Source organism: Melanerpes formicivorus, unplaced genomic scaffold (assembly GCF_026170545.1).
Source record: "Melanerpes formicivorus ecotype bairdi unplaced genomic scaffold, bMelFor1.0.p_v2 SCAF_34, whole genome shotgun sequence".
NCBI classification, from domain to species: Eukaryota; Metazoa; Chordata; class Aves; order Piciformes; family Picidae; genus Melanerpes; species Melanerpes formicivorus.
In genome coordinates, this window is record NW_027142386.1 from 5,574,313 (window position 1) to 5,590,084 (window position 15,772).

Genomic DNA, 15,772 nt, shown 5'->3' on the forward strand with positions numbered 1-15,772 from the left:
CACCAGGAGCTCACAGGGGAGGGGGACACCGAGAGGGCCACAGCCCCAGGGGACTTGTGCCAGGGTTGTGCCAACCCCAGGGGACACTGCTGGGGGGGCCCAAGGGTGTGCCAGCCCCAGGGGACACTGCTGGGGTGCCCAAGGGTGTGCCAGCCCCAAGGGCAGCTGCTGGGGTGCCCAAGGGGTGTGCCAGCCCCAAGGGCAGCTGCTGGGGTGCCCAAGGGTGTGCCAGGCCCAGGGGCAGCTGCTGGGGTGCCCAAGGGGTGTGCCAGCCCCAGGGGCAGCTGCTGGGGGTGCCCAAGGGGTGTGCCAGGCCCAGGGGCAGCTGCTGGGGTCCCCAAGGGTGTGCCAGCCCCAGGGGCAGCTGCTGGGGTGCCCAAGGGTGTGCCAGCCCCAAGGGCAGCTGCTGGGGTGCCCAAGGGTGTGCCAGGCCCAGGGGCAGCTGCTGGGGTGCCCAAGGGTGTGCCAGCCCAGGGGCAGCTGCTGGGGTGCCCAAGGGTGTGCCAGGCCCAGGGGCAGCTGCTGGGGGTCCCCAAGGGTCTGCCAGGCCCAGGGGACTTGTGCCAGGGTGTGCCAGCCCCAGGAGCAGCTGCTGGGTGCCACCTGGACCCCCCCCCAGGGAAGCCCCAGGGACACACCAAGGACATCACAGCCTTTTGGGGGGGGAGAAGGGTTGGGGGCCACCCTGCCCCCCCTGTGCCCCCCCTGTGCCCCCCCTGTGCCCAGCCCTGTGCCCCCTGCAGGCCCTGGAGCCAGCCCTGGCTGCCTGTGCCCTGGGTCCCTCCTTCTGGTGCTCCTCCCCCGCTGCTGCCCGGCGCTGCCAGGTGAGGAGGGGGCACAAAGAGGACGTTTTGGGGGGGGGGAGGGGGTTGGTGGTTGGCACCTCCCTCACCACCCCTCCCCCGCTGTGCCCCCAGGCCTTGCAGCACTGCCAGGACCACGTCTGGCTCTAGGGGGCGCACAGGAGCCCGGTCCCCCCCCCCCCCCCCAGCCCTGCCCCCCTCACCCCCAGCCGCAAATAAAGCTCCAACCTCCCCCTGCCTCAGGGCAGCCTCTGCCAGCGGGCACAGAGGGCAGGGAGGGCACGGGGATGTGGCAGGGGGGCAGAGAGGGCACAAGGGGGCACAGGGGAGGGCAGGAAGGGCACAGGGGCAGCAGGGATGGCATGGGGGGGATGGCACAAGGGTGGCAGAAAAGACACAGGGGTGTGCCAGGGGGGCAGGAAGGGCACAGGGATGTGCCAGGGGGGCAGAGAGGGTGACAGGGATGGCACAGGGGGGGCAGGGAGGGCACAGGGGTGTGCCAGGGGGGCAGGGGGGGCCACAGGGGTGACAGGGATGGCACAGGGGGGCAGGGAGGGCACAAGGGGGCAGAGGGGTGACAGGGATGGCAGGGGGGGGGGGCAGGAAGGGCAGAGGGTGTGCCAGGGGGCAGGGAGGGTACAAGGGGGCAGAGGGGTGACAGGGATGGCACGGGGGGGGGCAGGAAGGGCACAGAGGTGTGCCAGGGGGGCAGGGAGGGCACAGGGGTGTGCCAGGGGGCAGGGGAGGGCACAGGGTGTGCCGGGGGGGGCACAAGGGGGCACAGGGGTGACAGGGATGGCATGGGGGGGCAGGAAGGGCACAGAGGTGTGCCAGGGGGGGCAGGGAGGGCACAAGGATGACAGGCATGGCATGGGGGGGGCCAGGAGGGCACAGAGGTGTGCCAGGGATGGCACAGGGGTGTGCCAGGGCGCTCCTCCCCCCCAAGCCTGCCCTCAGAAAGGAGCAAAGGCAGAAAGCAGTTACAAAAATACAGCTGGGGGCTTTAATGGGGGGCACAGGGGGACCCCTGGTGGCAGCTGTGTGCCCCTGGGGGTGCCCCCAGGGTGGGCAGGGGTGCTCCTGGGTGGGCTGAGGGTTGCCCCTAGGGTGGGCATGGGTGCTGCTAGGGTGCCCCCCAGGGACAGACTGGGCAGCACTGCAGGGAGCTGTGGTGCCCTGGGCAGGGGGGGGTTGGTATGGGTGCCCTGGGCAGGGGGGGGGTGGGTATGGGTGCCCTGGGTGCTGCAGGTGTCCCCAGGGTGGGGCTGGGGCTGCCCCCCACCAGCCCCCCAAGGGGAGCTAGGGGTGCCCCTGGGGACACTGACTGTGTGGGTGCCCCCAAGGTGGGTATGGGTGACCCTGGGTGGAGCTGGGGGTGGCCTGGGCGCTGCAGGTGGCCCTGGAGGTGCCAGGGGGGCTCCTGGGGGGGGGTTGCAGGTACCCCTGGTGGGGGCTGAGTGTGCCTAAGGACACTGGGGGTGCCCCCAGGGGAGGAACAAGCACCCCCAGGCTGGGCTCTGGGTGCCCCCCTCAAGAGACTTCAGGAGTGCCCAGGGGGGCTGAGGTGCCCCCAGGGGGGCTGAGGTGCCCCCCCCCAGCAGGGGTGCTCCCCCCCCAGCAGGGGTGCTGCCCCCCCCAGCAGGGTGCCCCAGGGCCCCTCAGGCCCCTTGCTGGTTGGTCTCATCCTCCTCTCGTCGCTTCCAGATCTGGGGGGGAGGCAGAGCAGGGAGGGAGGCTCAGGGGAGAGCCTGGGGGGGGGTGACAAATGTCCCCTCCACCCCCCCAGCAGTGCCCCCCAGGCCTCACCTGGATGTAGGCCTCGGAGAGGGTAATCATCTGGGGCAGGATGTCTGTCACCTGCAGGTCCTGCAGCTCGTACCACTTGCCAGTGCCCTGCCAGGGGGCACGGGGGAGGGCACGTCAGGAGGGCCAGCCCCCCTGTCACCCCCCCAGGGGCAGGGGGAAAAGGGGGGGAGGCAAGAAGGGAGGAGGAGGAGGCAAGAAGGGAGGGGGGGAGGAGGCAAGAAGGGAGGGGGGGGGAGGCAAGGAGGGAGGGGGGGGAGGCAAGAAGGGAGGGGGGGGGAGGAGGCAAGAAGGGAGGGGGGGGGAGGAGGCAAGAAGGGAGGGGGGGGGAGGAGGCAAGAAGGGAGGGGGAGGAGGAGGCAAGAAGGGAGGGGGAGGAGGAGGCAAGAAGGGAGGGGGGGGAGGCAAGGAGGGAGGGGGGGGGAGGCAAGAAGGGAGGGGGGGGAGGAGGCAAGGAGGGAGGGGGGGGAGGAGGCAAGAAGGGAGGGGGGGGGAGGAGGCAAGAAGGGAGGGGGAGGAGGAGGCAAGAAGGGAGGGGGGAGGAGGAGGCAAGAAGGGAGGGGGAGGAGACAAGAAGGGAGAGGGGAGGAGGCAAGAAGGGAGGAAGAGAGTTAGGGTTAGGGGTAGGGCCAGGCCGGGGGGCGGCGCCAGGCCCGGGGGGCGGTCTCGGGGCCGGGGGATGGTGGTGCCAGGCTCGGGGGCGGTCCCGGGGGCAGGGGGCGGGTGCCAGGCCGGGGGGCGGTCCCGGCGGCAGGGGGCGGTCCCAGGCCGGGGGGCGGTCCCGGGGGGCAGGGGGCGGCGCCAGGCTCGGGGGGGCGGTGCCGGGGGCGGGGCGGGCGCTCCGCTCACGTGGTGCAGGACGTGGATGCGGTAGGAGCCCTCGGCCGGCTTGCCGTCGTGCACGATGTTGGCGATCAGGTCGTAGGTGGTGTTGCTGTGCGCCGCCTGCGCCTCCCTCCGCCAGGTACTCCCTCAGGTCCACGTTCCTGCGGCACACCTCCCCTGCGGGCCCAGCGCACCGGCACGGCCCCGGGGACCGACCCCCACACAGCTGCCTCCCACACAGCCACCCCCGGGGACCTCCACCCCCACCCTCACCCTGCACACCCCCAGGGACCATCCCCCCAGCAACCACCCCCCCCAGCACACCTCCAGGGACCACTCCCCCGACACAGCCCCCAGGGACCACCCCCCCCCAGCACACCCCCGGGGACGGCCCCCCCCAGCACAGCCCCCAGCACACCCCCAGGGACGACCCCCCCACGCAGCCGCCCCCAGGGACCACCACCCCACCCTCACCCTGCACACCCCCCCAGGGACCACCACCCCACACATCCACCCTCCCCCCCTGCCCAGCACATCCAGGGCCTCCAACCCCCACCCAGGGGGCTCCAACCCCCTAACAAGCACCTCCAAGCCCCTCCCAGCTGCCTCCAACCCCCTCCCAGTGATTCCAATGCCCCCCCAGCTGCCTGCAACTCTGAGTGCTTGCACACCTCCCAAGTGTCTACAAACCCTCCTGAGATGCCTCCAGACCCCTTCTAAACCCTTTCAAATCTGTCCCAGACCCTTTCAAAACCCTCCCTAGCTGCCTACAAAGCCCTCCAGCAACCTTCCCCCCCCCTCCTAGACCCTTTCAAACCCTCTTAAAGCCCTTCCCAACCCCCTCCTGGACCTTTTCAAAACCCTCTTTAGACACTTCCCAAGCCCTCCTGGACCCTTTTAAAACCGTCCCTAGCTGCCTACAAAAGCCCTCAAGCAACCTTTCAAACACCTTTTCAGGATCCTTTTAAACCCTCCCTAGGCCCTTCCCGGACCTTTTCAAACCCTCTTAAAGCCCTTCCCATGCCCTCCTGGACCCTTTCAAACCCTCCCTTGATACCTACAAACCCTCCCTAGGCCCTTCCAAACCCCTCCTGGACCCTTTCAAACCCTCCCTAGCTGCCTACAAAGCCCTCAAGCAACCTTTCAAACCCCTTCAGGACCCTTTTAAACCCTCTCCAGATACCTAAAATCCTCCCTAGGCCCTTCCCAACCCCTCCTGGACCCTTTCAAACCCTCTTTAGGCCCTTCCATCCATCTCCTGGACCCTTTCAAAACCCTCCCTAGGCTCTTCCCAAGCCCTCCTGGACCCTTTCAAACCCTCCCTCGATACCTACAAACCCTCCCTAGGCCCTTCCAAACCCCTCCTGGACCCTTTCAAAACCCTCCCTAGGTATCTAAAACCCTCCCTAGGCCCTTCCCAACCCCCCCCTGGACCCTTTCAAAACCCTCCCTAGGCCCTTCCCAACCCCTCCTGGACCCTTTCAAACCCTCTTTAGGCCCTTCCATCCCTCTCCTGGATCCTTCAAACCCTCTTTAGGCCCTTCCATCCCTCTCCTGTACCCTTTCAAACCCTCTTTTGACCCTTCCATCCCCCTCCTAGACCCTTCCACAGGCCTCCAGCTGCCTCCTCTGGACGCTTCCCAGCTGCTGCCCAGCCCCAGGCCAGGCTGGGGGCGGCCCCGGGGGCCCCCTGGACTCACGTGATGGGGAAGTTGACAATGGTTGGGTTCTTCTCCACGAAGAAGTTGTTCTTGGTGAACCTCTTGATGCAGAAGATGAGGTAGGGAGGCAGCCTGGTGAGCTGGAACCTCTTGAGGAAGTTCTCCTTGTAGGTCTTGTACTCCTTCTCGGTGGCGCCGTTGAACTTGGCCAGGATGCTGAAGAGGGGCACCTGGGGGATGATCAGCTGCTCCTTCTCATCCTTGTAGAGGGGGGCAGTGGGCAGGTCCAGGGTGAGGTACATGAAGGTGGACTCCACCATCAGCTCCTGGTACTCGCTGTTCTGCAGCAGCTGAGCCTTCTCCTCGGCCGGCTGCGGGGCACAGGGGGTTGGGGCAGCGTGAGCAGGGGGGGCCTCGGGGACACCACCAAGTGACACAGCTCCTGAGGGGCCAGAGGGGCAAGGAGCTGGATTTCACTCTCAGAGGTCCAGAGGGGCCAGGAGGTGGGCAAGGAGGTGGATTTCGCTCCCAGAGGTTCAGAGTGACCAGGAGGTGAATCAAGAGGTGGGCAAGAAAGTGGATTTCACTCCCAGAGGTCCAGAGGGGCAAGGAGATTGGCATGGAGGTGGGCAAGGAGGTGGATCAAGAGGTGGATTTCATTCCCAGAGGTCCAGAGGGACCAGGAGGTGAATCAAGAGGTGGGCAAGGAGGTGAATTTCACTCCTAGAGGTCCAGAGGGACCAGGAGGTGAATCAAGAGGTGGGCAAGAAGGTGAATTTCACTCCTAGAGGTCCAGAGTGACCAGGAGGTGGGCAAGGAGGTGGATTTCACTCCCAGAGGTCCAAAGGGGCCAGGAGGTGGGCAAGGAGGTGGATTTCATTCCCATGAGCCCTGCATCCCCACACACCTGGCTGCAGCTTCCCTTTTCTGCCCTTTTTGCCTTCTCTCCCCTCCCAGAGGGACACTCAGGCTCTTGGGAGGCACTGAGGCCTGGTGGCAGCCTTGGCTGCAATGCTGCCAGTTGGGCCTGGAGCTGCCTAAGTGGGGCCTGGAGCCTCCCAGCTGGGGCCTGGAGCAGCCTAAGGGGGGACTGGAGCAGCCCAAGGGGGGCCTGGAGCAGCCAAGCTGAATTTTAGCTGCATGACAATGGTTTGGTCTGCAGGGCAGAGGGGTTTAGGGCAGGGGCTGCAGGCCTGGGTCTCTTGGCCTGGTTTAGAGGGAGGTTTGTGCAGCTGTGGCTGAAGCAGACTCTGGGTTAAGCCCAGCCTGGGGCTTTTGCTGTATTTTATCTGCTTTATACTCTTCTGGGTAGCTGGAAGCAGCCTTTCCCCATGGGCTGATGAGCAGGGGGGAAAATCAGGCTCTCAAAATCCCCTTCCAAGCAATTAAAGCCAGAAAGGAGCTCCCCCAGGGTGTGGAGAGGAGCAGAGCCCATGGGAAGGGGAGAGGGAAGCTGCTGCTCAGAGCTGCACAGCACAGAGCAGTGCAGGACAGCAGCTGGAAGACACAAATCCAGCAAGCCAAAGCCTTCCCCAAACCACCAAAGCAGACCAAGCCCCCAGGGATCTTCTGCTGCCCCACCTGGGGCTTACCACAACCCCCAGGGCTCCTCTGCCCAGGGCTCTGCTCAGCCCCCCAGAGCAGACCCAAAGAGACCTAGATGGCACAGGAGAAATGGGTCTGGCCTGGAAGGGCACTACCAAGCCTGGCCTTGAAGGGCGCTGCCAAGCCTGGCCTGGCCTTGAAGGGCGCTGCCAAGTCTGGCACCATCCTCCCCCCCACCAGGTAAGGAAGCTGACTGCATGCAGGTAGAAAAGAGGGCAGAGCAGAGGGCAGGGCAGAGGGCAGGGCAGAGGGCAGGGCAGAGGGCAGAGCTGCCTTTGCTGCCAGCTGTAACAGAGTGAGGGAAGAGAACCATGGGTGTGAAACACCCAAAGACTACATTTTCCTGTGCCCTCTCTCCAGCCCCTGGCCAGCTGCACTCTGTGGTTTTTCAAGGCACCAACCTCACCCCCTGGCACCATCCTCACCCCCTGGCACCATCCTCACCCCCTGGCACCACCCTCACCCCCTGGCCCATTTCCACCTGAACTCCCTCCCCAGTGCTTCCTCTGAGCCTTTCCCTTTCGTTCCTCTGGAAGAGCTGAAAGAGGAAACCTCTCTCTCTCTCAGCTGAGGCAGGGATTCAGAGAAGGGGTTCTGCAGACCCCCCACCCCCAAAGCTTTGCCCCCACCCCCAGGCAAGCACCCACCAGGTCGGGGTGAGGCAGCTTCTTGGTGAAGATTCGCATGGAGCCCTGGAAGACGTCGGTGACGATGGCTGTGGGGGCAGCAAAAGCTCAGGAGGGAGGACACAAGTGGCACCCAAAAGGGTGTCCCAAGGCAGGAAGGAGCCTTCCTGCCCCTCTCCTTCTCTCCTTACTCTTCTTCTTCTTCTTGGTGCCGCCCAGGGCCGAGTGCAGCGCGTTGAGGAACCAGGAGAGAAAATCCACTCCGTCCCCTGCCAAGCAGAGAGGAGAATGAGGACCAAGCTGGCCTAGATCCCACCAGCCCAGCAGCACCAGCCCAGGCTCCTCCTCACCTTGCTTGGTGATCTGGAAGTTCTTCTTGCTGCAGAGGACCACAGCCTGCAGCATCTCGTGGGGCGAGACGTGGGCCTTGAAGTTCCTGGGGTTCCAGAGCTTCCTCATGAGCTCCCCGAAGCGCTGCACCAGCAGGAACATGATGTCCCCGGGGGGCCTCTGGATGCTCTTGTAGTTGTCCTCCTCCAAGAAGTAGTTCCTCAGGGGTGGCACGTTGGAGAGAGCCTGTGGAACCGGCAAGGAAAGGCCATCCCCACCGGCCCCAGCGGCGGGAGGGCAGGGAGGAGGCTGCGGGAGCCGGGCAGGCTGTGCCCGGCCGAGGCGCCACCTGCAGCACGGCGTTGGCGTAGTCGTTGGCCTTGATGTTGTTGAGCCCCACGATGCCAGGCAGGTAGGTGGTGCCATCATAGGCACGGGAGAGCTTGGCCTGCTTGTCCAAGTTGGCAATCTGCTGGGTGGTGAAGGTAGGCTTGAGGACATACTGTGGAGAGAGGAAGGGCAGCGGGTCCACCGGGGGCCTCCAGCAGCTCCTCAGCTGCAGCAGCCTGGCAACCTGCAGGCAGTCTGCAGGCACCGAGCTGGGCATGGCACTGGTCTGCCTGGGGGGGGAGGGAGCTGCAGAGGGCAGGGAGGGGGCGGCAGAGGGCAGGGAGGGAGCGGCAGAGGGCAGGGAGGGAGCGGCAGAGGGCAGGGAGGGAGCGGCAGAGGGCAGGGAGGGAGCGGCAGAGGGCAGGGAGGGAGCGGCAGAGGGCAGGGAGGGAGCGGCAGAGGGCAGGGAGGGAGCCGCAGAGGGCAGGGAGGGAGCCGCAGAGGGCAGGGAGGGAGCCGCAGAGGGCAGGGAGGGAGCCGCAGAGGGCAGGGAGGGAGCCGCAGAGGGCAGGGAGGGAGCCGCAGAGGGCAGGGAGGGAGCGGCAGAGGGCAGGGAGGGAGCCGCAGAGGGCAGGGAGGGAGCCGCAGAGGGCAGGGAGGGAGCCGCAGAGGGTCCTGGCCAGGCTGGAGCCATGCATGAGGTGAAGGGCTGGGTCCTGACCCTGGGTCACAACCACCCCAGGAAGGCTCCAGGCTGGGGACAGAGTGGCTGCAAAGTGCCCAGCAGGAAAGGCCCTGGGGGTGCTGGGTGCCAGCAGCTGGAGAGGAGCCAGGGAGTGCCCAGGGGGGCAAGGAGGGCAGCAGCAGCCTGGCCTGGAGCAGCAGTGGGGTGGGCAGCAGGAGCAGGGCAGGGAGTGTGCCCCTGGGCTGGGCACTGGGGAGGCCACAGCTGGAAGCCTGGGGTCAGGGTTGGGCTCTGACTGCCAGAAGGACTTTGAGGGCTGGAGCAGGGCAAGAGAGCTGGGGAAGGGTCTGGAGAGGAGCAGCTGAGGCAGCTGGGGGGGTTGAGGCTGGAGCAGAGGAGGCTGAGGGAGAGCTCATTGCTCTCTGCAGCTCCTGAGAGGAGGCTGGAGCCAGGTGGGGGTTGGGCTCTGCTCCCTAGGAACAAGTGATGGGAGGAGAGGAAATGGCCTCAGGTTGCCCCAGGGGAGGCTCAGGTTGGCCATGAGGAACAATTTCCTCCTGGAAAGGTTTGTCCAGGCCTGGCCCAGGCTGCCCAGGGCAGTGGTGCAGTCCCCAGCCCTGGAGGGGTTCCAGAGCCCTGGAGCTGTGGTGCTGAGGGCCATGGGGGGGTGGTGCTGGGGCAGTGCAGGGCTCAGGGCTGGGTGCTCTGAAAGCTCTTTCCCAACCCAAACCCTTCTGTGCCTCTCTGCAGCTCAGGGCTCAGGCAAAGCCTGGCCTGGAGGCCACACTGCCTTCCCCCTGGGTTGGGCTCTGCTGTGGGAGGTGCTGGATGCCCCTCGTGGGCAGGGGGGCAGTCCCCATCCCTGGAGGGGCTCCAGAGCTGTGAAGCTGTAGTGCTGAGGGCCGTGGGCTGGGGCTCAGGGCTGGGCTGGGGGCTGGGGGGGGCTCTGACCGTGATGTCCTCCAGGGAGGAGTCGATGATCTCGTAGTTGTCGGGCAGGCAGTAGAACTTGAGAGTGTGGAGGTTGAGGAAGACGTGGTGGCTGCACTGCACGCTGTGGATGTAGGCATGGGAGCGCAGCCCCCGCCCTGCCCCCGCCCCAGGCGTCAGCACGGCCCGGGGGGGCCAAGGGGGGGCGGTGGGGGGGGCAAGGGGGGGTGGCAGGGGGGGCTGGGGTCTCCGGGGCTCCCGAAGGAGGAAGCAGGGAGAGGCAGAAGGTGCAGATGGGACACGAGGGAGACCTCTGCTCTGCCTGCAGCTGCTCCTGCACAGCCCAGCGGGGCCTGGGTGGTCCCCAGCAGCGCCCCACCCCAGCCCCTCCCTCAACAGCTCCCCAGCCCCTCCCCCAGCCCCTCCCTCAACAGCACCCCAGCCCCACCCCAGCCCCTCCCTCAACAGCGCCCCAGCCCCACCCCAGCCCCTCCCTCAACAGCGCCCCAGCCCCACCTCTGCCCCTCCCTCAACAGCACCCCAGCCCCACCCCAGCCCCTCCCTCAACAGTGCCCCAGCCCCACCTCTGCCCCTCCCTCAACAGCACCCCAGCCCCACCCCAGCCCCTCCCTCAACAGCGCCCCAGCCCCACCCCAGCCCCTCCCTCAACAGCACCCCAGCCCCACCCCAGCCCCTCCCTCAACAGCGCCCCAGCCCCACCCCAGCCCCTCCCTCAACAGCGCCCCAGCCCCTCCCCAGCCCCTCCCTCAATAGCACCCCAGCCCCACCCCAGCCCCTCCCTCAATAGCACCCCAGCCCTTCCCCAGCCCCTCCCTCAACAGCGCCCCAGCCCCACCCCAGCCCCCCCCAACAGCGCCCCAGCCCCACCCCAGCCCCTCCCTCAACAGCGCCCCAGCCCCTCCCCAGCCCCTCCCTCAATAGCGCCCCAGCCCCACCCCAGCCCCTCCCTCAATAGCACCCCAGCCCTTCCCCAGCCCCTCCCTCAACAGCACCCCAGCCCTTCCCCAGCCCCTCCCTCAACAACACCCCAGCCCCAGCCCAGCCCCTCCCTCAACAGCGCCCCAGCCCCACCCCAGCCCCTCCCTCAACAGCGCCCCAGCCCCACCCCAGCCCCTCCCTCAACAGCATCCCAGCCCCACCCCAGCCCCTCCCTCAACAGCATCCTAACCCCTCCCTCAACAGCGCCCCAGCCCTCAGGTGGTGTTCCCCCATGCCTCCCCCAGCAGCACCCCAGCCCCTCCCTCAACAGGACTCCAGCCCCATCCAAGCAGCACCCCAACCCCTGGGTGGTGTCCCCCCCATGCCTCCCAACCCCTGGCTGCTGTCCCCCAGCAGCACCTCCTAGACAGCCCTCCTGGGGCCCCAGGCAGCACCCTGCTCCCCCTGGGTGCCCACTGTGTCCCCCCTGGCCTCTGGGTGTTCCTCTGGGTGTTGTGCCCTCCTGGGTGCCCCCTGGCCTCTAAATTTTCTTTATGCCCCCCCTGGGTGCCCCCTGCTCAGTGGGTGTCACTTGAGCCTCTCCTGGCTGCAACTTGGGTGTCCCCCCTGTGTCACCATGGTCCCTGGGAGTCCCCTGTCAGGCTGCCACCCACTTCTGGCCCATGGGGAGAGGGGTGTCTTCTCTGTCCCCTCCAGCAGCCCCCTCAGATCCAGGCTGTCCTCCCAGTGCTCAGCCCTGTCCCCTGCCTGCTACACATGTGGTGTCTCCTTGGGTGTCCCCTTGAGTGTCCCCCCAGCAACACTCTGCTTCTCAGAGAGATCCCCCAGCAGAACCCCAGCAGCCCTCCCCCAGCCCTGGGTGCTCCCTATGCACCCCCAGCAGCCCCCCCAGTCCCTGGCTGTCCTCCCAATGCTCAGCCCTGTCCCCTGCCTGCTACACATGTGGTGTCCCCTTGGGTATCCCCATGGGTGTCCCCCCAGCAGCACTCTGCTTCTCAGAGAGATCCCCCAGCAGACTCCCAGCTCTGGGTGTCCCCATGCACCCCCAGCAGCTCCCCCCCAGCCCTGGGTGCTCCCCATGCCCCCCCAGCAGCCCCCCAAGGCCCGGGGTCGGGGGGGGAGCTCACCCTGGAAGTACTTGCCGCAGACCAGGCAGGCGTAGACGTTGATGTGGGACAGGGAGATGGAGCACAGCTTCTCAAAGTCGAAGTCCAGGACGCTCCTGGGGGGGGGGGGGGAGGGAAGGAACAGAGCTGTGGCAGCCCCCAGGACTGCGGGGGGCACACCCCAAAGCCCCCCCTGTGTGTCCCCCCCAGCCCAGCTCACTTGTTGATGGTGTCCAGGTAGGGGCAGTGGCGACTCCGCTGGTCCTCGGGGTCGAAGCGGCCGTAGCGCACTGGGGGGGGAGGGGCGAGGGGCGGGGCGTTAGCAAGAGGGGTGGGGGGCGTTCATTAAGGGACCGGGTGGGCTAATGAAGTTGGCGGTCATTAATGCCCAGAGAGTCACCAGTGAGGTACACTCAGCACTACCTGATCGAGAGGGGGTGGTTAGCGCGCGGGAGCGTTAATTACCGCAGATCGCTAATGAAGGCGGGGCAAGGCACCTCGCCAGCACCGAGGGGGATGTCTCCCATCAGAGACACAGCAAATCCCCACACCCGCCCCCCGTTAAGCCCCTCCGGTGTCCCCCTCCCTCCGCAGACTCCAGCCCCGGTGCCGCCCCCCCACGCCAACTCCTCCCTACACCCGGTGGCCCCGGAGTCCCCCGGCAGCCCCCCTCCATCCCATCCTACCACGTCCAGGCTTCCCACCCCGCTGTCCTTCCCCCCAACACGCCGGAGGCCGCCCGGTCCCTCCCATGGTGCCGCCGGCAGCCGGTGCCCCCCGTTCCCCGCACTCCCGGTGCTCACCGGCAGGCTCCGGCTCCGGGTCGGAGTCTCCATCAGGCTCCCGTTCACGCTTGACCCGCACCGGGCCGCTTACAGAGACGGGACGCTCCCAGGCCCCGCTCCCGGTACCCGGCTCCCGCTTGATACGAGCGGGATCCACCGGTAGCGCCAGGCCGCCGTCCGCCGCCTCCCGCCGCCCGCGCTCCCGCTCCCCCCTCCCGCCGCCCGCGGGACCGCTCCGCATCCCCTTCATGGCGGCTGCGCGACGAGCCTCGAGACGACGATGAGGAGGAGGAGGCTGCGCTGCCGCTGCCCGTGCCCCGCGGGGCCGCCCGCGCCTCCCGGTCCCGCTTCCCGCGGCTCGCCATGGCCGCAGCGCGCCTGCGCGGCAGGGGCAGCGCGCCGGCGCCAGAACGGGGCGGGACCAGAGGCGCGCCGCAGCCGCTACGCATGCGCCTGGGCGCGGGCCTGCGTCTCCCTATGCGCAGAAGAGTAACGGATTCTGCGCATGCGCCGCAGCACGGCCGGCAGCGGACCCGGACGGTCTCACTACCGCGCTTGCGCACAGCGGCCCGGGCCGACTCCGCCCTTTGTGCGCCTGCGCAGCGGAGCGCCCCCTGGCGCCGGCTCCCTGCAGCCGCCGCGGGGCTTTTAAAGGGGCCGCGGTACCGGTGCCGTTACCGGCTCCCCGGCCCCTCCCGCGCCCTCTCCTTAAGGCTTATCCCGGCGATGGAGGCGGCTGTGGGCTGGCGCTGCCGGCCGGGCGGGCGGCTGGACATGAGCCACGGCTTCGTGCGGCACATCCGGCACAACCAGATCGCCAGGTACCGGCACCGGCCCCGGCGGGGCCCCGGGCGCTCCCTGCGCCGGCCCGGGCTGCTCTCCGCTCACCTCTCCGCTTGCCCCTCAGGGACGCCTACGAGCGGGCCGTGCGGCAGGCGCGGGGGCGCGCGCGGGGCCGGCTGACGCCCACCCCCCCCCGGCCGCGCCGCCCCGACCAGCAGGTGTACCGGCCCCGGCCGCACGGTGAGCACCGGCCCGCGGGGGGGGCGCCCCGGCGCGCCCAGCTGCTGCTGCGGGGCGGCAGGGGGCCCGCGAGGAGCGCCCAGGGGTGCGGCCGGGCGCTGCGGGCAGCCCACGGGGAATGAATGAGGAGGGGGCGCCCGGGGGGGGGGAGGGGCGGTCAGGCACCCCTGGGTGGATTGGGGCACGGAGGGCACCCAAGGGTGAGGAGCTCAGGGTGCGCTGGGAAGTGAGGGAGCGCCCGCGGGTGGGCGAGGGGCTTGGGGCACCCCTGGGTGGGGCTTGGGGGGGAGGGAATAGCCTGGGCTGGGGCACCCAAGGGGGGAATGAATGAGGAGGGGGCGCCTAAGGGTGGGGGAGGGGCGGTTGGGCATCCCTGGGTGCGTTGGGGCATGAGGGGCACCCAAGGGTGGGCCAGAGGGTGTGGGGGCACCCGAGGGTGGGCTGGGGCTTGAGGGAGTACCCGGCAGTAGAAGAAGGAGTTGGGGTACCCCCGGGTGGGCTTGGGGCATGAGGAAGCACCCACGGGGGTGCTGGGGGCACTCGTGGGGGTCCGCGAGTGGGGCACCTTAGGGTGGGAAGGAAGCTGAGGGGACCCCCGGAGGGGCTGGGACGTGGGAAGGGCACCGCATAGGAAGGGCTGGGGGAGGGCAGCCTGGGTTGGGGCACCCAAGGGTGAGCAAGGGGTAGAAAGAGACCCCCCAGGGGGGCGGGCGGGGGGGGCAGCAGCCAAGGTGTGCCCTGGCGCCCCCCTGAGGGTTCAGGTGCCACAGGCGGCTCGGGGGGGGGCACCAGCCCCGGGTCCCCCCCCGGCGACCCCCGCGGGCCGAGGCTCTTCTGCCTGGAGTACGAAGGGGACGACGGCTGCGTGACCTCCGTCGTCGTGCACCAGGTGGGCACCGGGCACCGCGCCGGGGCCGGGGCTGCAGGGCCTGCCAGCTGCCCTGGCATGAGGCGGGAGGCTGGGGGGTGCCCCACGGGACAAGGGGTGCAGTGGGGTGCAGTGGGTGCCAGGTGGGTGCCAGCTCCCCTGGGATGAAGCAGGAGGATGGGGGGTGCCCCACGGGACAAGGGGTGCAGTGGGTGCCAGCTCCCCTGACATGAAGTGGGTTTGGAGTGGGTGCTGCTGTGGGCACGGGGCTGGCACGTTGGGTACAGGTGCAGTGGATACTTGGTGGGTGCCAGCTTCCTTGGGGTGAAGTGGGAAGATGGGGGGTGCCCCACAGGACAAGGGGTGCAGTGGGGTGCAGTGGGTACCTGGTGGGTGCCAGCTCCCCTGGGATGAAGCGGGAGGCTGAGGGGTGCCCCACGGGACAAGGGGCGCAGCGGGTGCCAGCCACCCCGGGCGGTTGTGGTGCCCCGTGGGCAGGGTGGGGTGCCCCGTGGGCAGGGGAGGGTGCCCCGTGGGCAGGGGGTGCCCCGTGGGCGGTGCAGGATGCCCCGTGGGCAGGGCGGGGTGCCCTGTGTGCAGGGAGCGGTGCCCCGTGGGCAGGGGGGTGTTGCCCTGGGGCAGAGGGGGTGCCCTGGGGCAGGGGGTGCCCCGTGGCACAGGCGGTGACGGGCTGCCGCAGGGGGACAGCGCGGAGGAGGTGACCCGCAGGGTGTGCGCCCGGAGCCCGCTGGAGCCTGCCCTGCGCCGTGCCCTGTGCCAGCGGGTGCAGGATGAGCTCAGCAAGCGCCGAGGGACGGGCTGAGCCTGGCGCCGCCCCGCCGGGCACCGCCCCGCCGGGCACCGCCGCCGGCTGTGCCACCCACAATAAAGGTGCTGCAAGGTGCCGCCGCCTGCCGCCTGCCGCCCGGGGGAGGGAGCGGCGCCGTGCCGCCTGGGCGCCGCAGTGTGGCGCTGTGCCCTGCCTGCCAGGCTGCCTGCCAAAGCCTGCCAGGGGCCCTGGGCGCTGTGGTGTGCCCATGTGCCCCCAGCTCTGGGCACGCAGAGTAGGTGTCCCCAGCGTGGAGCTCTTGTCCCCACCCCATCGAACCCCCTAGAGCCTTCTGGTGGCCCCAGGGCTCCCCCATGGACCTCCTGGGGGCTCCAAAGCACCCCCAAGCCCCTCCTGGAGGTGCCACCATTCTCAGGAACCCCCTGAGATACCTCCTGGTGACCCCAAACCTCCTTCTGGTGGACCAGGAACCCTCCTGAGATACCTTCTGGTGCCCACCAAAGCTCCCTTAGCTATCCCCTGGTGGCCCCAAGCCCCCCTTAGATACCTGCTGGAGAAGCCATCACACTCAGGAACCCTCCTGAGATACCTCCTGGTGACCCCAAACCTCCTTCTGGTGGGCCAGGAACTCCCTTGAGATAC

At 68.5% G+C, this 15,772-nt stretch overlaps 2 protein-coding genes across 2 annotated transcripts; one reads left to right on the forward strand and one right to left on the reverse strand.

Annotated features, from left to right (window-relative positions):
* Positions 1-1,783: 1,783 nt before the first annotated feature.
* On the reverse strand, positions 1,784-12,814 carry USP39 (ubiquitin specific peptidase 39). Its single transcript, XM_068156576.1, is given in 14 exon segments — positions 1,784-2,509; positions 2,610-2,696; positions 3,456-3,560; positions 3,562-3,592; positions 5,132-5,463; positions 7,345-7,412; positions 7,515-7,592; positions 7,674-7,899; positions 8,003-8,155; positions 9,620-9,756; positions 11,686-11,780; positions 11,885-11,954; positions 12,468-12,660; positions 12,662-12,814. Coding segments are annotated over 14 exon segments (1,776 nt in total). The 3' UTR covers positions 1,784-2,461.
* Positions 12,815-13,055: 241 nt separating this feature from the next.
* CUNH2orf68 (chromosome unknown C2orf68 homolog) lies at positions 13,056-15,244 on the forward strand. The gene is made up of 4 exons (XM_068156652.1): positions 13,056-13,270; positions 13,357-13,472; positions 14,243-14,361; positions 15,041-15,244. The coding sequence occupies exons 1-4, from the start codon at positions 13,176-13,178 to the stop codon at positions 15,161-15,163; spliced, it is 453 nt and encodes a 150-aa protein (XP_068012753.1). The 5' UTR covers positions 13,056-13,175; the 3' UTR covers positions 15,164-15,244.
* Positions 15,245-15,772: the final 528 nt, after the last annotated feature.